We start from the raw sequence: 19,742 nt of genomic DNA, 5'->3' as shown, positions 1-19,742 counted from the left end.
TTTTAATAAATTCAACAGAGGTATAATGTTTCGTATCAAAAACCATCTGATAATAAGAAAATATCACATTTTCAAAAGACAACAATAAATTTCTATGATATCTTTTTTTTTTTTATTCTTTTTTTTTTTTCTATGATATCTTAATGACCACCATGACAGACACTGAAGTGGGAAAATGATAATACAGGAAATACTGGCAAAAACATACATAAATTATTGACATATACCAATTCCCTAAATGTCCAGGAAAATGAATTTCAAAAACAAACTTCATTATTCAGTGTTAGACATAATTTCATGACAGAGAATTGGGAGGACTTGTGTTTTTAACTTTATACTTTAATTCCTTACACAGAATTTCAAAGAGTCTTACTGAGAGGAATTTTTACTCTCCTTAAGAAAATATCTGTAAAGTTGAAAGGAAATCAAAATGGCCATCTTAAAACAAAACAACCCAACAACTTAGACACCTACAGTGATGAGAGAGCAGAGCTCAGCTTGGTGTTATGTTTTAGTCCTATGGCTTAGTCAAACAACTAAAGAACAAGAGGGAGGACCTGTTGCAGACAGAAATCATCACCTATCGTTCAGATATTATTCTTTTGAAATAATAATAATAATAATATCAGCTAATTTTTCTGAAAATTCAGGTCAACTTCTGCATAATCCTTGAATTATCTACATAATTATTAATATTACTTAATCTCTTAAAATAATTAGAAACTTGAGTTTCTCCATTAAGCATTTGGAATCCTCAAAAGTCAGTAAAGTTGAGGCTGAGTTAAAGGAAAACATCAAATTATAATGACCAAGTAAAATGTTTAGCAACCCAAAATTCTTTTATACGTATTAGTTCTATCTGTATTCATAGTAAAAACATTTTTTTAAAGCAGCAAGCAAGATCTAATACCACCTTTTCAAGAATGTGGTATTTTTTCAGTTTTGTTTTTCTCAATCCTGAGGAATTTTATAACTAAAATTTTTTATGAGATTGCTTTAGACACTAATTAATTTGCAGAATGTTCTCACATTTGTTCTCACAAATAGATACAAGTATTGAGTTTTGTGAATTTTAATTATAGGAGTAATGGCTTCTGGTTTAATAAAAAATTCATCTATCCTTATACTTATAATAAATTCCCTGATAATACCAAATTGTATTTATAACCATAAATAACATCTGACTTACCGGAGCTGCAGGGAAGTAGCCAGAAAGTTCAAATGGCTCCTCAGAAATCCACTGACCCATTTCCAAAGACCATAGTACCTACAAAAGATATAAGAATACTTACTATGAGTTTATTAGGCTTTAGTAGGGAATAAACAAGAACCACTTTGAAGTAATAGCAAAAACAAAACAAAACAAACAAGCAAACAAAAGCCAACAGTAGCTACACATTCCATAGTTCTAAGATACATGTTTTCTTGAACATCAAAGTGCCTACAGATTCTTTATATTGCATAAATGTTATGAATATTAATAAATACTTTGCTAAGAAAAAAATCTCATGGTGATTACAAGTCTGGACTATTACCCAAGTGATGTCAAATATGTAACAGGAAAATGTTACTAAACATATGCAGTACTATATTTAAAAAAAAATTCCAAATTCCTAATTTATGCTGTCAACTATAGACATTTTTTAGCCAAAATTCTAGGACTTAAGTTTTTAAAAAGTAAATTAGAAAAGAGATCACAAACCCACATTGAAAAAATGAGCCTTTGACATGTGACTTTGTTTCTAGCACTGGCTAGAATTTTCAGAAGTTCTCCATAATTCATTTGAATACTTACTAAAGGAGAAAATCTTTCCCAGTCTCTAAAAGAGTAAAATGTCTCACAAACAAGCCTTTATTACTGCTACTATTACTACTATTATGACTTTAATCCATGCATTTAAAAATGATCAGTGGCAGCGGATTTGGCCCAATGGATAGGGCGTCCGCCTACCACATGGGAGGTCCAAGGTTCAAACCTGGGGCCTCTGACCCATGTGGAGCTGGCCCATGCGCAGTGCTGATGCGCGCGAAGAGTGCCCTGCCATGCAGAGGTGTCCCCTGTGTAAGGGAGCCCCATGTGTAAGGAGTGCGCCCCTTAAGGAGAGCCGCACAGCGTGAAAAGAAAGTGCAGCCTGCCCAGGAATGGTGCCACACACACGGAGAGCTGACGCAACAAGATGACGCAACAACAAGAAACACAGATTCACGGTGCCGCTGATAAGGATAGAAATGTTCACAGAAGAACACGCAGCAAATGGACACAGAGAGCAGACAACTGCGGGGGGGCGGAGGGGAGAGATATAAATAAATATAATTTTAAAAAATGATCAAATGCCTTCATTTTTATTTCAACAATCTCCCTTAATGACCTGATACCCTGAAAAATCTGCATGTTCCTATATAACATATAGAATTTTACAAGTAAAATAATCAAACTGAATTACATAATGGATTTATTTTTCACCTGCAATTTTGTTACCTTCAGTGAATCCATTTTTTTCCCCTGTGGCTCTTACATAAAGCTTAAATTCATTTTGCTGAATTACCAGAATGAAGCCTACTTCTAGCATTTTTGGTAGGTTTTTAAAAAATTCAGAACCATCTCTGGGATATCAGTTCTAAATATTTCTTTATATAATTAAAGGAGAATCAAGATGAGCTGCCATTTTAAGAGAAAGATACCGGGGAAGAGAGAGGGTATTCCACCACAGAGAGAGTACCACTGATATGGTCTGTGTGTGTGGGAGGGGCAGGGGCTGTGTGTTTCTTCATAAATAACCTGGGCTGTGTGTGTAAGCCAAATGTGTTAATTCATGCTTACGTGGAATATGGGAAATATGTGTTTAATTCAAGTTTGCCTGGAATGTAAGGGGTGTGTGTTAATTCAGGCTTACCTAGAGAGTATGTATTAATTCAAGACCTATCTGATACTCAGATGAAACACTTGAAACTCTACGAAACTAACAAAAAGTCCTTTTGCATATAAGCACCATTTAACTCCCCACTTCTATATCCTCTGTTTAAAAGAAACCCAAAAATCCTATTCAGGGCTTGGGGTTTTTGAACAGAAGTCTCTGAGCCTGGCCGGTTGTAAATAAATTTTCCTTCCCAAGAATATTACTAAGTCCTAGACTTCCATATGTGATCACTGAATCTCTCTGCTTCCACAGCACCACGAGTAGAGGGTTATAAGTAGGTTTCCTTTTCTCTTTCATTAGAGTAGGGGGTGCTCTGGAAGAAGTGCTGAGAATATGGTTGGTTGAATCCAGATAGTAAGGTATACAAATGCAGTCTCTTCCTATCCCTGTGTGCTCAGTGGCATTAGGGCACAGCAGAGGAAGTGCTTGTGAAAATCAGAAAGCAAGCGGATGAGACAGGAGAAATGAGAAAGCTTGGGGCCCAGATGATAAATGGCAATGGAGTACATGTGGAAAAGCACTAAGAGACCCTGTTCAGTGTGACTATTTAATCTCCAATTAGAGCTGTGAATCCATGTCATTTAAGCCTCTCTGTTTTCTTCTAATTTTACTGCCTAAATAACATTACCAAAAAAAAAAAAGGGCATTGTTAATATGTTCAATGAAAGAAAATATTAGAGAACAGGCAATTCTATGCTTAGATTATGTTTCTATCTGGGTGGTTAAAAACAATTAAGTTATAAAATGTCTTACTTTACTTTTCTCAATATGTGTTGCCAGCAGTATGTGTGGTTCCCTACAATTATGTGTGATTCTGTATAAACTCGTATAATTAGCTCAGGAAATACAATGTAAAAAGCTTCAAATTCCTATTCATTTCACAAACTAACAAAATGTAAAAGAAACTACAGCAAAAAACATAATGTACCAATAAGAGAATCCAGGAAACTAGTCTTTAAAATGCATGCGTGCTTGGGTTCAAAAATAATCCACATTAAAATGTCAACCAAATTTAAACATTTTAAGAAAATTTATGTTCACTGATTTTGTCCCATTTGCTAAGAAAATAAAACCATAAGGCATCTACAGTAGAATTGCAGAATTAAGTAAATTAATAAATTTAATTTATATAAGTATCCTAGGAATTAATATTGTACAGATATAACAGAAAACACTAATTTGATTATAATAAAATCATCAGATCAGAAATTATAGTGTATTTTGCTTTTGTACTTTGATTAGCCAAAGTAATCTTTACCTTAATAGAGTGTTCAAAATAGGGAAAATCTACTTTGCAGAATCACAGGTAAGTCTGTATTTGAACTTAAGAAAAAAAGATTAACCTGATATATTTCACATAAAATATGCTACAGAACAAAAATAATTGAGAAGTTAAATAAAGCAAGGAATGGGGTTCTATGAATGCAGATGATCCAAAGCCGTGTTTACTGCACTTAAAGGGAAGGAAAAGAAGTTTTTTCAAGATCAATTGCTGTAGAAATTCAGCATTTTGTATATAATAATACACCATATAATATTATATTTCTGATATTCTTTATCATTCACTAAATTTAGAATATTTCTTGAGAAATTTAAATAAGGAATCATTTTCTTGCTCTACTCACTGAAGCTGCTGATGAGATGTTTCATGTAGGACTGACAACCCAGTTAATTCCACACCAGGAAAACCACAAAAGGTCTTTCCTTATTTTATACATATTTAATCATCTATTTGAGCAATGTAGGGCAGTGTATCTTTTTAAAAGAACTCAAGTCAGAAAGTGTCATTGTTATTAAATGCAAGTGCATAAATAGCTGATTTTAGCATCACATTGAATGAAGAAAATGCAATTGATTTTTGGTTGAGACATCACAAAGGGAGTATTCATTTATCTCCACTATCTCCCAATACTCAACTAAAAGATGGGATTAAAAGGAAGGGGAAAATAATCCAAGTAGATAAAATACAATGACACAATTTGGGAAGTTGCAAAGCATACAGATGAAATGGCAACTGACTTGGACAAAAAAGCACTAGAACCTATGTCTAGAGAAGGAAGTCAACAGGAAGCAACTGAACTCCCTTTGCATGCACAGAAAGGCCGAGAAATGACTGGTACTAGACACCTCCAAGGATGTGTAGAACTAAAAAGAAGTAAATCTATCCTCCCCCCCTCCACTATGCTCTGGAACAAGACAAAAGTAAAACCAGAGGCTTTTCTGAGAGCTGCAGTGAGAGGCCACAGTGGAAATATGTTCTACTACAGTCCCCTGAGGCAGGACACTGACCATTCTTTTCCAGGGAAACTTGTCAGCACGAGAACAAAAGATTTACAAATACTGACATTTGGAACTCCCTTGTCAATATCTCCATCCACATCAGACTGTCCACAGTTAAAAAGAACATAAATACCACTCAGACTTTTCAATCAGTATTTCAGCACCTCATCATTAAACATTATTCTGTACATATTTGAGAAAAGGGTTTAGTATGAAAACATAAACCAAACCAAACAAAATTAGATGAACCAGAAACAATACAATGAGAAGAAAACTTTTTAGAATGCATATTTTGTATCTTCAAAGAGAAAAGTGATTACATCTATGAAATAACAGGATGCTAAAAAAAAAGGAATATTAGAGGACTAAAGAGACTTCTTAGAAATTAAAAAGATAGCAAAACTAAAATTCAATGGAAGACCAATTGAAGTTGAAATTTCTCAGAACTAAAACAAAAAAAGACAAAAAGAGTGTGAGAGGAAAGAAATAAAATTAAGGGATCATTCCCAGAAGACCCATGTCTAACAGAAGTTGCAGGAAGACAACAAAGAGAGAAAAAACTATTTTTTAAAATAGGAAATTTTCCCTGAGTTTATGAGACATAAGCTTCATATTAAAAGGGTTGTATGTGCAAAGAATAGACTACACAGAGACATATCATAATGAATCTCATAACATTAATAAAGAGAATAACTTCAAGAAGTAAAAGCAGACCAAAAAGAAATGGCAATCAAAATTCCATTGATTCCTCTACACATTAATAAGATATAATAAAAAGCTAAGACAATGTAGAAATGATATTCAAAGTAGTATTCCGTAACCATCCACATCATCAATCAATTGGGAAACAGAATAAAGACATTTTCAAATGGGCCAGTTCTCAAACTTTATTTCCTATTCATCTTTACTCCAAAACGAGGGGGCAAATTAGGAGGGAGATGTACATGGGATCTGGGAAACAGGGATCAAGAAAGAAAAGAGAGACAAAGGGAATTCTTGGGATCATGCTGATGAGCAGTTCCAGGATAACAGCTGTGCTGTAGCCCTAGCAAGAACCTGCTCCAGTGAGCAGGACAAGAGGTCTCATGAGAGGTGTCTCCAGGGAAAAGAAATGGAATTGAATGATTACATGATCTCTAGATATATCTGAGAGGAGATAATATTTTGGATACTTTGCAATGAATTAGTAATAGGTTCATAGAAAACTAAGCAATCAACATAATTGGCAGTTACTAACTCTAGAAAAAAACAAAAATAAATACCAGAAATGAAATATAATCATAGTACATTATATGGCTCAACTCAGTTCTTAGTCATATATGTATGAGTCTGTATAAACACACATGTATATGCACACATACATACACACAGAATGCTGGATGAAAAATTATAACCATATTAGGCGGGTGGGGGAGGGGAAGTATGGATAGTAGAGAAAAGATAGCTGTATCTTTTTTGTGTGTGTCTTTTCCTTTTTTTATTTTTTAAAAGATATTTAGATTACATGTTACAGAGAGTATATAGGGGATTCCCATATGCCTCACTCTCCATACCACCCACAGTTTCCCACATCAGCAATATCTTTCATTAGTGTGGTACTTTCATCACAATTGATAAACACATTTTGAAGCATTGTCACTAAGCAAGGATTATAGAATAACTTGTAGTTTGCACTCTCTCCCACTCGGTTTTGCAAGTCATGGCAAGATATATAATGGTCTGTATCTTTCATTGTAATGATATTCAGGACAATTCCCAAGTCCTGAAAACACCCCTGTATTATACCTTTTTTCCCTCTTCCTACCCTCAGAACCTCCAGTGGCCACTGCCCCTAAACCAAAGATATTTCTTCCATTGCTAGAATTACAATAAGTCTACAGTAGAATACCAGTAAGTCTACTTTAGTCCATAGTTCATACCCCAATCCTGAGGATTCTGGGATGGTGATGCACATTTCACCTTTAATGAGGGGTGGGTTTTGATCCCATATGGCCAATGGATGGGACTCTCCTGCCTGCAGCTGCAGATACTCTCGGTTCCCTGGCATATTGTTTATCCATTATCTCCTCCTCATTAGCTGTCCTGGGTGAGTCCAAAAACTGGCAAGTAGGTGGTGCGACTCTGTTGAGATTCAGGGCCTAGCTGGCACATGGACAACCCAAAGTTTTAAGTCTCTGGACGTACTAATTATAAGTTCACATAGGACATAAGAGCCAAGTGTAGGGAAACACAACTGAGTCCAACTCTGTCACAATGGGAAGCATAAAATCCAAAGTAGGGCTCACTGGCAAGGGATCAAATTCCTAAGCTCTCTGCCCTGACTAGAGTGTCTGGATGTCTCCAGAGCCCTCAGGAGACCTGCTATTTGGAGTAGTGTCTACTTTGGCTGTTAATGAGAGCCTGCTGAGATGAGCATAAGCATTACCTCTGGAATGACCTCCTGACTCACTCTGAAGTCTCTTAGTCATATAAACTCATTTCTTTACTTTTTCCCCTTTTTGATCAAAGCCTTTTTATTTTCCAGATGCACTGCTTGTTGGTGCTTGGTAGCAATCCCTTGGTGGCAGGGAGGCTCATCCCCGGGAATTATGTCCCACACTGGGGGGAAGTTATTGCGTTTATATGCTGAGTTTGGCTTAGAGAGAGACCACATTTGAGCAACAAGGAAGCTCTCAATAGGTAACTCTTAGGCACCCTACAACACTAGACTAAATTTCAATTTTTTTTTTTCACTTTAAAAATTTTTTAAAAGCTACTTCAATTACATAAATGTTTCAGAGAATAAACAGGGGATTCCCATATGCCCCAGTCCCCATACCTCCCACATTTTTCCACTTTAGCAACATATTTCATCAGTGTGGTACATTCATTGCAACTGATAAATACATTTTGGAGCACTGCCACTAAGCATAGATTATACTTTACATTGTAGTTTATACTCTCTCCCATTTGACTCTGCAGGTTATGGCCAGATATATAATAGCCTGTATCTGCCATAATGTCATTCAGGATGATTCCTAAGTCCCAAAAATGCCCCCATATTACAACTGTTTTTCCCTCTCCCTAACCCCAGAATATCCAAGGGTCACTGCCTCCACAACAATGGTATTTCTTCCATTGCTAGAATCACAATAAGTCTATAGTAGAATACTAGGAAGTTTTAGTCCACAGTTCATTTCCCATTACTGAGGACTCTCGGATGGTGATGCCCATTCCACCATTAATTGATGGGGGGGGAGGGGGCTTCAAACCCATATATCCAATGAATGTGATTCTCTTGCTTGCAGTTGTAGGCACTCTCAGTTCCTTGGTATGCTGTTTGTCCATCATCTCCTCTCCGTTAGTTGTCCTGGGTAAGTCCATTGAACTGGAGAGTAAGTGTTGCAACTCCATTGAGATTCAGGGCTCAGCTGGCACATGGACAGCCCAAAGATTTAAGTCTCTTGGATGTACACCTACCAAATCTAGTACTAATTATAGGTTCAAAGAGAAGGACAGAAAAGCCAAGCATAGGAAAACCACAGCTGAGCCTAATTCTGTCACACTGGAGAGCATAAATACAAGTTTAGGGCCCAGTGGTAAGGGGCCACATTCCTGAGCTATCTGCCCTGACTATAGTGTCTGGATGTCTCCATATCCCTGAGGAGCTTTGCTACTGGGGTAGTATCTACTTTGGCTGTCAATGAGATCCTGCTGAGATGTGCATAAGCACTTTCTCTGGGATGGCCTACCAACTCACTTTGAAGTCTCTTAGACATACAAACTCATTTGTCTTTAGCTTTTCCACCTTTTGGTCAAGGTCTTTCCACCCCTCCGTCCCCCAAATGTACTGCTTGCTGGTACTTTGTGCCAATCCCTTGGTGCCATGGAGGTTCATTCACAGGAGTTATGCCCCACGCTGGAGGGCAGTTATTGCTTTTATATGCTGAGTTCGGCTTAGAGAGAGGCCACATTTGAGCAACAAGGAGGCTCCCAATAGGTAACTCTTAGGCACCCTATGCCACTAGGCTAAGTTTCAATTTCAAAAGCAAAGGCACATAAGCATAGTCATCAATATCAAGGGTCCTTCAATGGACCATCTTCCTTCACAAGTCATTGTCTTCGTACTTGGAGCATTCTTGTTCCATTAGAGAACGTGGCAGAGCTCCCCTAGATGGGAATTTCATATTCTTTGGGCTATTGTGTGACTCTCCACCCACTGTGGCAATGCCCCATGAACTTTTGAGCATATTTAAATACCTTATATGTATGTCCAGGTGAACTTCCTCCCATGTATTCCCCCATCACTGGGGAACAATGATCCTCCCCTGCCACAGCTGTAACTCTTCTGTGGTCCAAAACTTCTTCAAAAAGGAAAACCAATAAAATAGCCAATATACTTAAAAAGAAAATGAAATAATGATAGTTTTAAACAAAAGAAATAAAATACAGAAAAACTTTTAAAAATTAAAAACAAAATAAAATAGGAAAATTAGGATATTAAAAAATAATGAAAAGTATTAAAAATTTTTGGACATTTTGCCTTTCATCACTGTAAGATCTGTTGTCCTGTATGTACAGTGACATTCAACATGAAAGTGGAGGTTGATAAGCTGGAACTGATGTTTCAGAAAGCTGACTCTGATCTGGATTACATTCAATACAGGCTGGAATATGAAATTGAAACTAAATCCTGATTCAGTAGGTGAGAAAAATCCAATTACTCTTTTTTTTTTTTTTTACCAAAACAAAAACCACATTTAATTTTTTTCCCCCAAGCCAAGACCCTGACACTAGACTGATTTCTCCATACAATGTTATTTTCTACAACAGAAGCTGGAGACACAGATACAAACAGCCTGCTGAATCTGGGGGCAGTGGTGGCAGCATCTGTTAGAAAGGAGCGGAAGTTTAAAAAACAAGTGATGCCCCTCCCTCATCTCCCTGCTCACCTCCCTAAAGGAAGGAAAACATGGATATTCTTCAATTACTCTATTAAAGGAATTATGAATGATAAAGTTACGATATCAGACTTTACATGCATGTTTTAAACCAGTGCTGCTGAGCAGAAAGAGACTAAGAGCCACATTTGTGCTACTTTCAATAAGACTATAACCATGATACAAGAACTACAAAAGCAAACAGACCTGAAGCTGTTAACCACTGACTGAAGAAGAGAAAAGTGCAGCAGAGCAACTAAAATCTCAAATACCAGACTTGTGAAGAAATGGACTTAAAAAAGGGAAGTCTAATGGAGATGAGATCAATTCCAGAGAGACTTAGGAAGGCGTCTTGTTAGCATTTGCTGACTGAGGTCAGGGGATACCAGGGAGAAGAAGGTTAGTCTTGAGTGACTGGATAAGAATGCCTTTCACAAAAGAGGAGAAAGAAAGAGAGGTAGGCATTATATAAATTCAGTTTTATGAATAAAATTATTTTTAATGTTTTTTTTCATTTTTAGGAGGTATCAGGTATTGCACCTGGGACCTTGTACATGGAAGGTAGGTGCTCTACCACTGAGCTACATTTGCTCCCCAAAAGTTTATCTTAATAATGTCTAAAAGTGAAAAATGAAAAAATGCCAGGAAAAGCATTTTATTTAGAAATATGATGGTAAATATCAGAAACAACAGTTACAAAATTGAAAAAGTTTTGAAGAGTGAAAATCAGGGCTGGGAACCAACAAGGTAGAAGAGTGCTATTTTTCATTATTAGCCCATAAATTATACTTGATTTTTTAAACTTTTGATTTTGGATCATTTTAGTCTTAGGAAAGAGTTGCAAGAATAGCAGAGGTATTTACTATTCACTGGGATTACCCCAATGTGTGAAGACTTCAATTTTGTTCTTGTTTTTCAAAATTACTTTGTCTATTCCAATTATTTTGCAATTAGGATCAATTTGCCAATAGATTTTTAAAAAAGCCTGAGGGATTCTGATTGGAACTGCATTGAATATAGACCAAAGTGGGGAGAATTTATATCTTTTTTTCCCCCTGACTTCTCTAAGACTTTATTTATCTACAAATATGTTATTATCGTTGTGGTTGCTGGAAGACATTTAAAAATTCCAAGTGTGTAGGGTGAGCAGATACACAGCTCCCGAGTTCTCCCGTCTCCCTTCAACAGGTTCTTGTTACCCTGTTTGCGGGAAGGCCCCTGAGGCCATCCTTTCCTGGGGCTCGAGCCCTCCAAGCAGCTGCCGTAGTGTAAGGAGCACTGTTCTTCAGGCGCGCAGGCAGAAGCAGGAGGGCCACCGAGGGCAACTGCACGAGGTGATCAGGAGAGCTCTTCAGCCGTGTGGGGGCAGAACTGGCCGGGGCCGGACCTGCTGACAGACCTGCTGCTCCCCCCGCTTGAGGCTGCTGGGATTGATTTACCCCTCAGCACCTACCACCCTCGTCTGTGGTAAGAACTGCAGCCGAGGACCGGCAAGCATAGCATGGCTTACTCTTGTCTACTCTCACGCCAGGGACTTCACGTTCTCAGGAAGGGCTGCTTGTTCCGTGCCGCTCTTGCCTGCACTTTAATATGGGTTCCAGGAAGCCAGGGGCCCTGTCTGTGCAGCCCGGGGCCCGCAGCCCTGGAAGACTTGCAGAGACACGCGAAGCTCAGCAACAACTTGCGGAATGACTCGTTCAGGGGCTAAGCCCGCGGGGGGGAAAACGGCCCATGGTGAAGGGGGAGGGCGCCAGGGCGTCGGGCGGGCAGGCCTCTCGGAGACGAGGGTGCTGGGCAGAAGCCCCGGGGCTGCGGATCCCACCCACCAGGTCCTCCCAGCAGTCGCCGCCCCGCCGGGCGCTCCGCCCGGACACACCTCCCCCGCAGCGGGAACCACAACGCGCGGGGCACCCGCAGCCGTAGAGGGCTCTCTGCGCCGCGCCCCGAACCACTCGCGAGAATTTAAAATACTGAGTTTTCGAATTAATGAACACAGTATCACTTTTCTTTTACTTATATCTTTGCTGACTTCCTTTATAAGAGCTTGCAGGTTTCAGCATACCAATCCTGCGAACATTTTATTAGATTTAAACAACAGTATTTCAATTTTTTGCTGCTACCGCAAATGGCATTTAGAATTCCAGTTATTGCTAGTATACAGAAATACAACTGAATTTTGTATCAACCTTGTAGCAGGTGAACTAGCTGAAGTCAACTTACTGGTTGGAGTAATTCTTTGGCATTTTCTATTTAGAAAACCATGTATTCTGTGAATAGTGTTTCTTTTTTTCCTATTTGTTCACATATTTTTTATTGTCTATCGTACAATGCAGAATAGTGAGGGCATTAAAATTGCTTAATTACTTTATGAGGCAGATTAATTTGCTTTATTTTAACAAAAGGATACTATAAAGCAAATTGTTTTGTGTATGAATTAATGTATCTAAGGAAAGTACAAATTATTTTTAAAGTGAAAAAGCTTATACTGTTATCCAGAACTGGTGCTGACTAGTGATCACGGTGTTTTAATAGCTGCTTCCACTTCCTAGTCCCCCCCGAAATAAGTAGAAAATTCGGAGTGATCAGAAGTACTAAGACCAGCACATGCCACTTTCCCAACAGGGACTGTATTAGTCAGGGTTCTCTCGGGAAACAAAATCAACAGGAGATATCTGCAAATAGTGTAAGATTTTATAAAATTCTCTTACGTGACCATGGGGATGCACAAGTCCAAATTCTGCAGGCAGGCTGTAAACCAGGGGCTCTGATGAAGGTCCTTTATGACTTCCCTGGAGACACTGGCTATCCAAAGTCAAGTTGGAAAATTCTGAATGCTGAAATCACTTCCCCTTTTAAGGTATTCAACTGATTGGATAAAATGTCACTCAGTGAAGATGGCAATCCCCTTGGTTGACTGTAGATGTAATCAGCCATCTATGCAATAAACTCACTGGTGTCTAAAGTCCATAAATGTCCTAGTATTACAACTAGCCCAGTGCTTGCTTGACCGAACTGGGCAAAATTACCTGGCAGAGTTGGCACATTAGCCCAACCATTACAGTCCATCCCTTGTCAACTTGGCAACCACACACATCATCTTAAATCATACTTAGTCTCTAAATAAAAACAACACACATGCATATATATTTCAGCCTAACAATATTCAACTGTCCTATGTACCACCAGAAATGCATTAATTCCCTACAGAATCAATAAGGTTTAGCAAGCACCTCAGTTGGCCATGGTTCTTTGCCTGGTGGGGTGATCCAAAAATTCATTCCTCAAGACTCTGGGCCACCTGCTTGGATTGGGTTGTTGCAATTTTCCATTGACTTTAATCACAGGGCATGGTGGCACTAAGTGATACCCTAGAGGATCTCCTGTATTTCAGGCAAACTCTTCTTCAACCTCATTATGTAAATGTAGTCCTATTTCCCCTTGATAGTCAGGATCAATCATCCCAGCCAGTACAGTAATTCCCTTCTTTGCCTGTTGATTCAGAGGCATGAGGAGCCCAAAGTGGCTAGGTGGCAGTATTAACATCCAGTTCAAAAGAATCATTGTTGTGTTCCCTGGTGGAAGTACTCCTCCTTTTGGAACTAAGACTCATAGACCAGCAGAGCTTAAGATTGCAGTGACAGTGGGTCACTAGGGGTAATAGTGAGTGGTGCCACTCTCATTTCCACCCCTTGATTCTGGATCCATGAATCCTGGCTATGGGAGAAACAGCATCATAGAATGGATGCTGATTTAGAGCATACACAGCCTCCTGGAGAAAACTGCCCCAGTCCTGCAAGATATTGCCATGTAGTTGGCACCGTAATTGAGTCTTCAAAAGGCCATTCCACCATTTTATCAATCCAGCTGCTTCAGGGTGATGGGGAACATGGTAAGACCAGTGAATTTCACAAGCATGTGAAATTCTATACATTATTTGCTATGAAATGGGTTCCTTGATTTTAGAAGCAATGTTGTGTGGAATGCCATGGCAGTGGATAAGGCATTCAGTACATTCATGGATGGTAGTTTTGGAAGAAGCACTGCATGAAGGGAACACAAACCCATATCCAGAGTATGTGTCTATTTCAGTTAAAACAAATTGTTGCCCCTTCCATGGTGGAAGTGGTCCAATGTAGTCAACCAGCCACCTGGTCACATCGAGGAATGGTGCCATATCAGTGTGGGTCTCTGCTGCTGGCAGATTGGTCACTCAGTTGTAGATTGGTCAGTAGCTGTAGCCAAGTCAGTCTTGATAAGGGGTAGTATATGTTTCTGAATTCATGCATAATTTCCATCGCTACCTCCATGGCCATTTTGTTCATGAGCCCATTGGGAAATGACAGGAATGGCTAGGGAAAGAGGTTGAGCATTAGCCACAGAGCAGGTCTCCTTACCCACTTATTAAAATCTTCCTCTGCTGAAGTTAACCTGTGGTGAGCATTCATGTGGGACACAAATATTTTCATGTTTTTTGCCCACTCAGAAAGATCTATCCACATATCTCTTCCCAGACCACTTTGTCACCAATTTCTTAATCATGTTCTTTCCAAGTCCCTGACCACTCAGCCAAACCAATGGCAACAGACCATGCATCAGTGTACAAACGCACCTCTGGCACTTTCTTCCTCCAAGTAAAATGAACAACCAGGTGCACTGCTTGAAGTTCTGCCCACTGGGAGGATTTGCCCTCACCACTGTCCTTCATGTCCCACTTTCAGGTGGTATATGGTGCAGAAACATCTGTAACCAGACCTGAGTTTTCTCTTCCTCAGTCAATTGATTGTATGAGACTCCCCAAGAGGCCAAAGTTGTGACTGAGAAAGAAGATAACATGGCAGGGTGGTGACCATGGGCATTTGGGCTACTTCCTCATGTAACTTACTTGTGCCTTCAGGACTTCCTCAAGCCTTATCTCATATATATCACTTTCACTTTATTATGGAGTGCAGCTGTGCATGCCCAACTTTAAGGTTTGGTGGGTCAGATAATACCCAGCTCATGACAGGCAACTCAGGTCTCATGGTAACTTGATGGCGCATGGTTGAGTGTTGAGTCTCTACTAAAGCTGAGTAGCAGGCCAAAGTTGTTTCTCATAAGGAAAAAAAAGTTATCTGCAGGCGATGACAGGGCTTTGCTCTAAAATCATAAGGGTCTGCATTGTGTTTCTCCTATAGTAGCCTGCCAAAGGCTCCAGATGGCATCACTATTTGCCACTGAAATTTCTAGCACCACTGGATCTGCTGGATCATATGGCCCAAGCGGTAGTGCAGCTTGCACAGCAGCCTGGACCTGCCACAGAGCCTCCTCTTGTTCTGGCCCCAATCAAAACTAACAGCTTTTTTGGTCACTTGTTAGATGGGCCAGAGTAGCACAAACAAATGAGGAATGTGTTGTCTCCAAAATCCGACAAGACCAACTAAGCGTTGTGCCTCTTTTTGGTCACAGAGAGGCCAGATGCAGCAATTTATCCTTCACTTCAGAAGGGACATCTCAACATGTCCTGTGCCTTTGGACACCTAGAAATTTTACTGAAGTGGAAGTCCCCTGTTTTTTTGTCGGATTTATCTTCCATTCTTTCTCATGCAAATGCCTTACCGATGTAAGTCTAGAGTCTTTGGTATTTCTTGCTCATTAGGTCCTATCAACATGATATCATCAATATAGTGGATCAGTGTGATGTCTTGTGGGAGGGAGAGACAATCAAGATCCCTGTGGACAATATTATGGCAAAAGGCCGGAGAGTTGATATACCCCTAAGGCAGGACAGTGAAGGTATACTGCTGGCCTTGCCAGCTGAAAGCAAACTTTCTGGTGGTCCTTACTAATGGCAACTGAGAAAAAAGCATTCACAGATCAATAGCTGCATACGAGATACCAGGGGATGTACTGATTTGTTCAAGCAACGATACCACATCTGGGACAGCTGCTGCAATTGGAGTCACCACCTGGCTAAGTTTACAATATTCTGCTGTCTTCCACCAAGATCCACCTGTTTTCTGCACAGGCCAAATAGGAGAGTTGAATGGGGATGTGGTGGGAATCACTACCCCTGGATCCTTCAAATCCTTGATGGTGGCACTAATCTCCGTAAGCCCTCCAGAGATCCAGTATTGCTTCTGACTTACTATTTTGCTAGGTAGAGGCAGTTTTAGTGGCTTCTTGGTCTTTCCTACCATAATAGCCCTTACTCCACGAGTCAGGGATCCAATGTGAAGATTCTGCCAGTTACTGAGTATATCTATTCCAATTATGCATTCTGGAGCTGGGGAAATAACCACAGAATGGGTCCAGGGACCCACTGGGCCCACTGTGAGATGGACCTGAGTTAAAACTGACTTCCATAAGCCCCTACTTTGACTGGTGGACCACAGTGACATTTTGGCTCTCCTGGAATTAATGTCACTTCTGAGCCAGTGTCTAATAATCCCTGAAATGTCTGATCATTTCCTTTTCTCCAATGCACAGTTACTCTGTTAAAGGTCATAGGTTCCCTTGAGGAAAGCTGGGAGGAAGATCAACAGTATAAATTTTTGGCAGTGTAACAGGATCCGTCTCCAAGGGGACCTGGCCTTCCCTTCATTCAAGGGGCTCTAGGTTTGTAAACTGTCTCAAGTCTGGGAAGTAATTAAAGGGCTGTGATTCTTAGGGTTTTGTTCACTTGACCTGGAACTCTTCTGTTTATAGAGATCAAATAGGAATTTAGTAGACTGCCCATCTGTTTTACTTCTAGGTACTCCACAATCTATTAGCCAACACCATAACTCTACGAGACTCAGACTATTTTGACTCCTGGTTTGAGTCTGCCTTTCACTGTGGTAGCCACGCCCACCTTGTCTTTGGCAATTAACTGCTGATACTGGACGACTGCTGATGCCTGAGATCCAATCATCCCCGTAATGTTTAAGGATTCTAGTTCCATTATAACCCTCCCTATAGTAATATCTGGACTGCAGAGAAGAGCAACCACAGAGATCTTCAGGGAATATGGAGTTAGTATTACAAATGTGTTCCTCACAGTCCTGGTTAAAGGTGTGTCTTCTGGACATTTGTGGGGTGGGTGGGCAGGTTTTAAATGGTAAATCCATTCCAGCATTCCAATCTCTCTAAGCCTTTATATTCCCTCATCTACTGAATACCAGGGTAAATCAGGTAACTCAACCTCAGACAGGTTAGGCCACCTTTTGGTCCATATTTTAGTCAGCCACTGGAATAAACTGATAGAGCCTTTTCTAACCCTCAAGCTACAGTGTTGAATCCAGAAATTTCTGCTTAGTGGGCCCATGTCAATAAATTCAGCCTGATTCAACTTTATATTCCTTCCACCATTATCCCATACCCATAGTAACCATTCCCACACATATTCCCCTGATTTCTGTCTATATAAGTTGGAAAACTCATGCAGTGCTTTTAGAATACAGTGTATTTCTTCATGGGTTACACTTTGTATTTTGCCTTTGGGGGCTTGTTGTGATTTTAGTCTAGTAATAGGTCTCTAAGAGCAGAGGGGTGGTGGGAATGGGTAAGGAGAAGGATTAAAAATGCCTTGCAAGCTACTGACCTCAGGGCACTCCTTTGCATTTTCATCTGCTGAGACAAGATTAATCTCTTCAGGCAGGGGCTGGAAGGCAGATTATTCAAGGCAATGTTGAGGTTGGGCAGTGCATGCTGGAGTTTGGCTGGTACCTTCCTCAGGGCTAGGAGGAAGTCTGGAATTTTCTAGTTTTGTTGCCATCTTGTTGAATTGTAATGTATGAGAAAATAATCTATGTGATTTTAACCCTTTATAATTTGTCGTGATTTGCTTTATGGCCCTGTATATCTAATTTGATAAATGTTCCGAGAGCTGAGAAAAATAACCTGTTTCCTATAGCAGTTGTGTATAATGGTTGTATATAAGTATAATTATGGTTGTATGTGTATTGATTTCTCCTTTTGGTTCTATTAATTTTTGCTTTATATACTTACAAATGTATAAAAACCAAGTTACAAATGTTTCTGTCATCAGATTTTCATTATTAGGGTAATTGATTTTCTCAAACAACAACACATTGAGAGAATTTGCTAATACACACATTGTTTGCTTGTTTTTTTAGGGGAGGAATAATAATGTTTGCTATTCTTCCACAACAAGACAGTATAGTTGTACTGCTTAAGAGTGCAGAACACATGCAACTGGGATTAAACCAAACTTCAACTCTTACCAGCTTTGTGACAAGGAGCAAGTTACTTAACCTCTCTGTCATATGAAAACATTATACATCATTATAAATTACCAGAGTATCTATGTAGTTAATGCAGTAGTTGTGGCAACCGAGTTATTTCTTAGTTACACTAAGCATTATGAGAAAGAATGGGGGTGCCAATTGGTATAATTTTTAAATAACAAAATCATATGGTAGTTATGTCCTGAACACTTTGGATCAAGAAGATAGAATCAGTCTAGTCGTCCAAAGGGACCAACTTGAACTGGCAAAGTTTCAAGGCAATAATATTTGTTCCAAAATAAGCCATTCCAATGCATGTCCAAAACAGTTCATAACATCAAGAAATGCTTCCTATAATTCAATAAAGTTCTTTAAAAAGCGAAGTGTATTCTGTAGATAGAATGACTGTCTTAATGAGGCAATCTTTTACATACACTTCTTAAAATTAAGGTTAAATTCTTATATTAAAAACATAGCATTAACCATTTTAAAGTGTACAATTCAGTGGCATTTAGTATAATATAGTCACAATATTGTACAACCACTACCTCTCCCACTACCTCTCTCTAACCTTTTCATCATCCAGAAAAATACCCCAACCCCTTTTCCCCATTGCTTAGCACTCATTAACTGGCGCACACATGGAAAGCTGACACAACAAGATGACGCAGCAAAAAGAAACACAGATTCCTGTGCCGCTGACAACAAGAGAAGTGGACAAAGAAGACGCAGCAAAGAGACGCAGAGAACAGAAAACTAGGGTGGGGGGGGAGGGGAGAGAAATAAATAAATAAATCTTTTTAAAAAAGAACTCTTTTCTCTTTGTAAGAGACAAAATCTGATAAAGATTAAATATATTGTTGAAAATGTCATACGATGAAAGGAAAAAAGCTGTACATTGTTACATGCTTGAATAGTCTTAATAAAAAGGTTAGCTATATAATATACAGGTACTTAAGTTAGTCAGCTTATATTTCACCCAAGTTTTTTCAGCTTCCCATAATCAAAGTCGATTATTCTCAGACTTTAAAAATTAACTGTTTCACTTTTAGGCCTACAATCTATTTTGAGTTAAGTTTGGTGAGAGGTATAAGGTCTATGTCTAAATTTACTTTTATGCCTGTGGTTATTCAGCTGTTCCTGCACCATTTGTTGAAAAGATTATCTGCTCTTCATTGAATTGTCTTTGTTCCTTTTCAAACATCAGTTGACTATATTTGTGTGAGTCTGTTTCCGGAGTCTTCATTCTGTTTCATGGATCTACTTGTCTGTCCTTTTGCCAATGCCACACTGTCTTGACCACTGTAACTTTACAGTAATTCTTGAAGTTGGGTAATTTCAGTCCTCCAGCTTAGCTCCCCTTCAGTATGTGCCAGCTATTCTGGATATTTTACCTTTCCATATAAACTTTAGGATCAGTT

The 19,742-nt window shown here is 39.2% G+C and overlaps 1 protein-coding gene across 6 annotated transcripts in view; it reads right to left on the bottom strand.

Moving 5' to 3' along the window:
• MCPH1 (microcephalin 1) overlaps positions 1-19,742 on the bottom strand; it is a 268,454-nt gene that overhangs the window by 139,959 nt on the left and 108,753 nt on the right. For all 6 annotated transcript variants that reach the window (XM_004472356.5, XM_058288019.2, XM_023582753.3 and 3 more), the window contains exon 12: positions 1,190-1,267. In XM_004472356.5, the coding sequence (XP_004472413.2) occupies positions 1,190-1,267 (78 nt within the window). The remainder of the gene's footprint in view (positions 1-1,189; positions 1,268-19,742) is intronic.

This window comes from Dasypus novemcinctus, chromosome 25 (assembly GCF_030445035.2).
Source record: "Dasypus novemcinctus isolate mDasNov1 chromosome 25, mDasNov1.1.hap2, whole genome shotgun sequence".
Classification (NCBI taxonomy): domain Eukaryota; kingdom Metazoa; phylum Chordata; class Mammalia; order Cingulata; family Dasypodidae; genus Dasypus; species Dasypus novemcinctus.
Note: the sequence above shows the minus strand (reverse complement) of the source record. Positions and strands in the feature narration are given on the sequence as shown.